This window comes from Eucyclogobius newberryi, unplaced genomic scaffold (assembly GCF_026437365.1).
Source record: "Eucyclogobius newberryi isolate DKJ021-1_F unplaced genomic scaffold, fEucNew1.0.hap1 SCAF_7, whole genome shotgun sequence".
Taxonomy (NCBI): Eukaryota; Metazoa; Chordata; class Actinopteri; order Gobiiformes; family Gobiidae; genus Eucyclogobius; species Eucyclogobius newberryi.
The window spans coordinates 25,836,522-25,845,558 of NW_027316389.1; the positions used below are offsets into that span (position 1 = coordinate 25,836,522).

General features: G+C 39.6%; 1 protein-coding gene across 1 annotated transcript; it reads left to right on the forward strand.

Annotated features, from left to right (window-relative positions):
• taf3 (TAF3 RNA polymerase II, TATA box binding protein (TBP)-associated facto) lies at positions 1-6,066 on the forward strand. The gene is made up of 7 exons (XM_072435888.1): positions 1-377; positions 645-887; positions 1,415-3,195; positions 3,981-4,063; positions 4,393-4,663; positions 4,958-5,064; positions 5,296-6,066. Exons 1-7 carry the CDS (start codon positions 212-214, stop codon positions 5,408-5,410), a joined length of 2,766 nt encoding a protein of 921 aa, XP_072291989.1. The 5' UTR covers positions 1-211; the 3' UTR covers positions 5,411-6,066.
• Positions 6,067-9,037: the final 2,971 nt, after the last annotated feature.

The window sequence follows — 9,037 nt, forward strand, 5'->3', positions numbered from 1 at the left end:
GCGTAGTGTAAATTTCGGGGATGGGTTTATCGATGAAATCAAGATGGCGACTCTGGCAAAAGCGCCAATCTATTTACTGAAATAGATGTCTAAAATTAGCCGCATTGGTCGGTTTTTACAAGCCCCATTGGGGTTTTGTGAAACATGAAGACCCGGAGGATGTTCTGGAAGAGGAATTGATCGAGATTCAGACCGTAACAAAGTCAGCGAGATGTGTGAGAGCTATGCCCGCTCGCTGCTGCGTGTTTCGGTGGCGCAGATCTGCCAGGCTCTGGGCTGGGATGCAGTTCAGGTCACTGCATGTGATCTGTTGTCCGATGTGCTGCACAGATACATCCAGCAGTTATCCAGAGTCTGTCACCGCTACTCTGAACTCTGTAAGTGCCCCATTTACTACAGCAATTACTTTTTGAACCTCAAATACGCGATCACGATCCAACTGACTGGCGCCCCCTGGCCTGTCCTGTCCTCATATGTCAAAAGTACAGTAGCCCCAAGTAGTTCCTGTGTATTTCTATTGTTATTATCAGTGAATATTGTTAACTCTCCGGAATACCCTCACTCTCTGCACTGTGTCTTCCTAATATTTAAAAGGCATAACTAAAAACATAAAAATAAGTTCACTTTTTTCCCTCTCGTTTCAGATGGCAGGACAGACCCTGTGCTGGATGATCTGGGTCAGGCCTTCAGACTCATGGGGGTCAGTCTCGGCGAACTGGAGGACTATGTCAACAACATGGAGGCTGTGGGCTTCACCCATCAAACGCCAGTCTTCCCCGTCAGCAAAAACAATGTGCTGCAGTTTCCCCAGACTGGAGTCCGAGATGCAGAAGAACGGAAGGATTACATTCCAGAATATATGCCACCCCTGGTCTCCCTACAAGAAGGTGAGTTACTATTATTTACATTTTTGTCTTTTATATCAATCGTTAATATGTATGTGTCTACCTCTTTATGCATCTCAGAAGTACCTTAAAGATGCACTGTTACGACCTGCTTGTCTCCATGGAGCTTTTATTGCTTTGCTTAGAATGTTACACAGTATGGTATTAAAAGTATGTATTGCAGTCATTATCAGATATCATTATTATAAAAAATATTTTGACATGCATTCTTACTTTGAGCGGTGTCGGGTCTCTACAAACCAAACTTGTAAATTGGCCTGGTGGCATTTCCTGAAAGTCTCTATAGGCATATAGATGCCACACAAAGGAACATTCCATGCAAAGCAAAAACATCTTCATGACGACTTTCCACTAGAAAAGTCAAATATAAAATTTACCCTGAACAAAAATATTTGTAATCAGTCATTAATCAGTGTGTTGTTTTGATTTAGAAGTATGTAGACATGTTTTTTTAATTTAAACTTTTCAAAAAAAGTTAGTTATGATTGTTGTATTCGCTTTGTCTTCAGATGAGGAGGAGGAAGAGGCCCTACCTGACATGGGCACTTCAGCTGAGGCGATGCAGGTAGCTCTGGAGGAGGATGAGGAAGAAATGGAGGAAGATGAGGCTGTTAACGATGAGAACCACCCCCTGAAGCGGCACTTGGACAGTCCCGATGAAGCTTTGGGCATGATGCCTACCTCGAAAAGACCACGCATTCACCCCGGCCTGAGCCCTGAGTGGGGGGAACCCAGGGAACCTCTAACCTCTCTGAACCCACAGCGTGTCCCACCAGGAATTCTGCCTTCTCATGACAGCATCGACCCCCTTTCCCCCGAAACACCCACAGGAGTTTTGCCCTCGTTTAGACCCTTGGTTCCCATGGTACCAAAGGCTGATGCAAAGGTCCTCACCACTCCAGGAAGAAAGAATAAGGCGTCATCCCCAGGTAGACAACGGACTAAATCGCCTAAAGGCCTTACTTCTGCTCCCGCAGGGAGCAGTCCTATACGTTCTCCAAAACTGTTTAAAGAGAGAAAAAAATCCCCTGGCAGAACTAAAAGCCCTAAAAGTCCCAAGAGTCCAAAGCTTGTTTCTGCAAAGGCCTCACAAGCACAAAGCAAGACGGACATTGTGCAGAAAATACCTTTATCTGCACTGAGTGAAAGGATGGGCAAAGAAAATATCCATATGCGACAAAATATAGACGAGTTGGCAGAAGGATCCTTTTTAAAACTAGAACCTGATAATACAGCAATAGATGCCTCCATTGATGCAGTAATAGCTCGCGCTTGTGCTGAGCGAGAGCCTGATCCATTTGCTTTTTCATCTGGCTCTGATTCTGATAGCAATGGGTTCTCTAGCCCAAGGAGACTGACCATCATGGAGCCCTCGACGCCCAAACACTTAATAGGGATGGGCCACGGATTAAAAGACACATCAACACCCCTGCACTTGCCTCCTCATATAGGTGGGGCAAACTGGAGTCTGGACGCTTCTATTGATGAGGTGATCAGAAAGGTAAACCAGGGAGGACCCTCAGTTCCACCAGTTAAACTAGAAGATTATGCATCATCTGGATCTGCCTCGCCGCCCACACCTGAACCCATAATGAAATCATTTGAGGACAAGAGTAAAAGTGTGGTCTCTCTGGATGTCAAGAAGAAGCTGAAGAAAGACCTCAAAATGAAATTGAAGAAAAAGGATAAACCAAAAGAACGAGAAAAGGACAAGGGCAAACTGAAGGAAAAGAACAAGGAAAAAAATAAGGACAAGAACAAAGATGGCAAAACACTGTGGAAGGAGTTGGTGATGAAAGACGACGAGTTTGGTTTGCATGAGTTTGGTCTACCTGAGGCTTCCATCAAAATAAAGTCAAGAGATGGCGATGGCTCTAAAAAGGAAAAGCATAAGGACAAGAAAAAGGATAAGGAGAAAAACAAGAAGGATAAAGAGAAGAAAGAGAAGAACAAAGATCGGAATAAAGAAGACCGACAGAAACAGTCAGCCTTGGCATCTTTTTCTCTTGGTGATGTCCCGGCGCTGTTCAGCCCCGCTACCTGTATCCGGATGCCCCCGATTCTCCCTGCTCTGGCCCCTCTTCTACAGGACAAGGAGGGGAAGAGCAAAGACAAGGACAAGAAAAAGGAAAAGAAGGAAAAAAAGAAAAAGAAGGACAAAGATAAAGAACGGGAAAAGGCCAAAGAAAAAGAGCGGGAAAAAGAGGAGAAGAGGAAAGAGAAGGAGCGTGAGAAGGAGAAACGGGAGAAAGAGAAGGAGAAGGAAAAGGAGAGGCTACGACTGGAGAAGGTGAACAAATCTGAGCTCTTTAACACAAATACACTGACTTTATAGTAACTCCCCTTTGTTTTTCAACTCAAACGTGTATTTATTTCACAGACGGTGCATGTTAATCAACATTTTCCTGTCAATATGCCAGAGCAAGGCTATTTTTCATCTGTTGTCCCTGGACAGATGTTAAAAGTTACCTTACACACAGTAAAATACAGTTATTACAAAGTTAAAATACAAAAGTAACAAGACCTGTCAACAGAGAGTCTAGACTGTCACTCACAATCAACAAACATATAACAATCAAGACGCAATAGTCCATTACATTATTCATTCACTTATACTCGGTGGTGGTAAAACAATCTGAAAAACAAAACAAAATAATTGTTTAAGATGGTAACAAACACATTTTTCCTCTATAGTATTAATGTATGAATTATTTTTATCTACACACCGTAATTACAATCCGAATGTCAGTTCAATCCCACAGATTTTAATTTCACCACGGCACTAAAGTAAGGTTAATTCAGTTGATTAAATGGTAAAGGCATTATTTTGTGCTCTAGTACTGTGTGGATACAAATGTAACTGGTACAACTAGTTTGTATTGTGTCAGCAGTAAAAAAAAAAAAAAAAGTATAATCTTTTTATCAAACCCGCCACTTCTGCAAAAGAACTGTTGTTGAAAATGTGGGTGGTAAATTGTAATCCATGCGGTTTAACGTAGTAGCTACTACATCATGCATCATTATTACACATGCTGAAAAGACTGACAGAGTTTCAATGTCTTCTTACTTCACCAGGTTAAAATTGAAGCTCCTGTTATTCTTCCATCTCCTGTCATTCCCCGGTTGACCCTGAGAGTAGGAGCTGGCCAGGACAAAATGTAAGTTTTCAAAAGCTTATCATAATGACATTTTGATGATCTGAAAATGTATTATTGTTGCCTCATGTATTGAATGATTGGTTTTGCTTCAGGGTTAAATGCTGTCACGTTTACTTACTTGCTAGTGTTTTAGCTACACTTTGTTCTTACTATTGAGGGGTAATACTTAAAAGAAATGGTAGCAGGTAAAACATTATAGTTTTGTAATGTGGATAGATAAATACATTCAACATGATCAAAATTATCAGATGCTGCATTTGTGGATTTAGTTTTATATTTGTCAAGTTGATACTAGCGGCTATCATCATCGCACACGTGTTTCTTTACAGCGTCATCAGTAAGGTGGTTCCAAATTCAGAGCCCAAAACGCCAGCACCCAAAACGCCTGTTGCTAAGTCTGGACCAGGGAACCGGCCCAGGTCGCCGCCTCAGCTTCCCATTTTGTCCCCGGTAATCCCGATCTTGCCTCCCCCTGCCTCACCTCTGCCACCTGCACCTGCGCCTCCGTCACTTCTCGTGCCATCGCCCATGCTCTCCCCAGCCGCTTCCCTCAAGACGCCGGTCCGCAGTGTTGTCACAGAGACCGTCAGTACTTATGTGGTAAGTGCTTTAAAGTTATGTAGTAGTATATGTATTAAGTGTTGAAACGTGTATAGTGAGGGATATATTAAAGTTACTGTGAACTTCTGTGCAGACAAAAAGAGTAGATGTTTTAAACTTTGCATATTGTGGATCAATCAAAAATCAAGATGATACATTTTGTGTCTGAACATGACAATCTGGACACATGCAGCGACAACTATTAACATACTCATTTACAACAGACTTAGTCAATTCTCGTTACTACTAATCCTGTATTAAAACATTTCTACTACAATATTTTCTTTTGCATAGATTCGAGATGAATGGGGAAATCAAATCTGGATTTGTCCTGGCTGTAACAAACCAGACGATGGAAGCCCAATGATTGGCTGTGACGACTGTGATGACTGGTACCATTGGTGAGACTTATATTTATTATTTCTTTAAGTTATTGACATTCATTTGCCATGATTTTTATAAGACGGTCTCAGGCAGAATGTAAATAGCCGTGTAGTGATAACATGTAACCTCTTGAACAGTACTATGCCCTGAGTGATATTACAAACTCAAGATATTCAAAATAAATCATTTGTGTTTCCACATTTACAACTCAATGTTCAACTTATTCTCTTTTTACTTTGCGGTTTTAGGCCTTGCGTTGGGCTCATGGCTGCTCCTCCAGAAGACCAGGCTTGGTTTTGTATTAAATGTTCCAGCAAAAAGAAAGACAAAAAGCATAAGAAGAGGAAACATAAACCACATTGAGACTATGCAAAAGCAATTCTTGGACTTTTGGAACCATCACTGAATCTCTGCTGCACTGCTGTAAAAAATAAAATTAAAAATCGTATAATTAGAAAAATCAAGATAAATTTAACAGCGATGAAATAATTGATGAGAAAAGGTGGTTTTACTGTACGCATCTTCTGTCAGTTCTTATCTGGGCTCCACATTGTTTGCTTGTTTAAGACATCAAGTTGTAAAAAGATCGTGATGAATGAATTTGATCAAATCAGCTGACAAAACTAGAACTGATGTCATTATTTCTGTTCAGAAAGTCTTGCCTCCAAAGAAAAAAACATGTGAAGTCCTTTCTCTGCAGCGTAATTGTAATGTATAGAGGGATGTTGGCACTGGGTATGTAAAAATGTGTAAATACCAACTTTACCACGCCAAGTGCATTTTGTTCTTAGAATTCTCACTTGTTAAATCCATTTCAAAGATATGTTTTTAACTCAATTATTTCTTTTCTTGTAATTTCTGTACATTTTTTTTTTAATTGAAAGTGTGTATTTTTATTTTTCCTCACTTGGATTTGTCCTGGAGTTATACTGTGGCTGACTGTGCTGTAATGTAAATCATTTTCGCTGATATTTCAATATTAAAGATGAACAGTCTGTGTACTAACAGACTTAACACAAGTATATTTACCAAATGTACATGTTTAATCCTTCAGGCTGTGCGCTACCCTCTTTACATGTAGCACATACTGTCATGTACTTCACCGTAGACATTTCAACCATTTGCCCCTGTGCTTAAATTAGCTCGCACACAATGTATCATGTCAAAACACAATTGTTGAGGGCATTTCCTGATTCTCTTGCTTACTTATACTGTACACAGCCGCCATGTCACTATTTTGTCATCCATTAGCTCTTTACAAAGCCAGTCCAACATATATCTCACTACATACTAACACGATAAATGATGTTTAGGCTGTGTAGGCCTAAATGACTTCTCGTACATTATATATTTGAGTTTGCTTTCCCCGCTGTGGCCACTTGGTGTCATTCTCCAAACGCAGTAGCTGGAATCTGGACCAACTGTCACATGCTTCAATCCTCTGAAATATGCAGCTGACTCGTAAAAGACTACTGATAATTACTTCTGCAAACCATAACTTTTCCAGTTATATCACATTTTAAAAAAAACTTACACATTAAAGCCTGTCAGCGAAATTGGAACAAGGGAAGTGGAACAAAGTGCACGACACATTGAATGTGCTTTTGCTATTTATTGGTGAGCTTGTTTTTTTGTAAAGGTCTGACTAACTTTTTCCACTCTTTGAACTAAATGTAGTAAAATGACTTGAAAGTAACAGGTGGTCAGTGTTATCTGTAGATACTCTCTCCGCCCCCTTTACATTTTGTAAAGTTATCTAATCATATTTTATCAGATGTGTTTGTAAACTAAACATTTTGACCTGCTTTAAAATTATAAATATTCCTCTGTAAGATGTGAGACGGGCCTCTAGACAGTGCATGTTATACTATTTTGCACTAAAACATATTTAAGGTGTATAGTGTTGTTTTCAGGTTGGACATGGGCAGCAGATGTGACATAAGTAGAGGTAATTACAACTGTTACCTAGCAACCATATTGTAAAGAAGGAAATCCATATTAATTACACTAAAGTTATCATTTGACTAATGATAATACCCGATAGCACCTTCATTTTGTTGAATGATTGTTTAAACTATCTGTAAAATGTGTCAGTTGTGTGTAAATTGTCTGGTCTTTTTATGGGATGTTGCTTATTTTTGATGACGAGCCCGAGGATTCCTTTTTAAACTCGGCCCTACTTCCTGTCATTTTCCACAATCTACAACCTATGTGAAAACTAAGATAAATATTTGACTATATCTCATCAAACAAAGTAATAATTAGAAAAACACAAGGACATGTTAAAGGCACTTTAAGTTTTTGTACTTTGTGTGCAAATTGTGCTTTACATATTAACTTGCCTTGCATTCAATTGATTTGTACCAGCTTTACAGAACTGATTAGACTTTGCTTTTGAAAATGTCTGTGTTTTTTTTAAGAATACTTTGGCATTTGCTGGTTTGTTCCTGTGATAAATTATAACTAATTTAACCGTAGCTGGAGAAAACAATGTGAAGTTATGCATAATTCATATACATTTTAAATACACAAACAGTGCTGGATATTCAAGCTGTGGCCTATAGTGAAATTGAATCACGCTTACAGTGTGCGTCTCCTATTACAGGCACAAATGGACATCTCTACATTACTGTCTTCAGATAAGAGGAAGTGGAAAAGGGGATCTGCACCAGAAAAGAAGAAGTATGAACCCTTGCGCACACACAAACGATAAACATTTCAATAAAATGTGAATGTATAATTGCTTGACTATTTAGCTAAACCTTTTATCTTATTCCTATGCATGACAAAACATATTAGCCTACTTCAATTGACATAGTAAACAATATTTCTTATGCATTAAGAACACTTCTCAAATTTCTGTCACAGGTTTGACTTTCAGTGGCTAAAATGCTAACTGCTAACAGCTGATGTGACCCACTTGAATCACACATGCTGGTGTCAGGTCTCCTTCAGTCAAAGCTTGGTGCTGCAACAACAAGCGTCTGTTGGACCGTCAGTTTTCCTGCCAAGAGACTTAACAAATGACTTCCCATGTTTTAGAACGTCATATGAGACTGAAACTAGATAGTGTAATGTTAATGTTGCCTGGATATCAGTAAAAGTGCAGCGATGCGTTGCAGTATCAGTTAAGCCCACAAAAACAGATTGTAGCCTGTTTGTCTGTGAGATCTTTCCCAGGGGAGCCCGAAAAGTCATAAAGGGGAAGTGCATGGTAGCTTTGACTCATCTCACGCCCTCCTGCAATGCTGTAAACATGTGCTGTTATTTGGCTTATTACACAGCAGGCATGAGGCTGCACTGTGCACTGAGAATGACTAATGCCATCCTTTGTGCAAGAGTGGATGCGCTTTTCAAAGACTCATTGAATTACATTTCTGTATTTTTATGCGGTTATAAGATATTCCTCTGCATTGATTGTTTCAGTGGTTGGCAGATAGCGATGATAGAACAGTACATTTGAGTGGTTAGATACAAGTCGTAGGATTAGAGTAAGAAGAAAGGCCCTCGGTGCTTTGTTCTGCATGGTGCCTGTAGCTCTGACAGTCGAACTTAGAAGAAGCATGTCATAAAGAAGTGGTTCAGTGTTTAAAATATTCATGTCAGATGAAGAGTGCAGCAGAAATAGAGGAGATTTAGTGGGTGCACACATCAAAGAAAGTGCCGTTTTCATGCTGATCTTCTCAACTACAACAAGAACTCATCCAACCTGACCTTATTTCAGTTAACTTTCCTCCTCACTCTTATGAGGAAGTGTTCCTTTGGGAAACTCAGATGTAAATTCTAGTTTGTTTTTTGTTTTGTTTTTTGAATTGCTTTGTCCGAACATGGCCTGATGAAATTAATTGTACAAATATGATTTCAATATTATAAAAAAATGCTTTGCTGTCATAATCACTCTAACTATACGTTTGGCCACAGGCAAATAAGCCTCTCCAATGCAAATGAACCTGGAGACAGCTTCTGATAAAACAGCCTTATTAAGCCTCT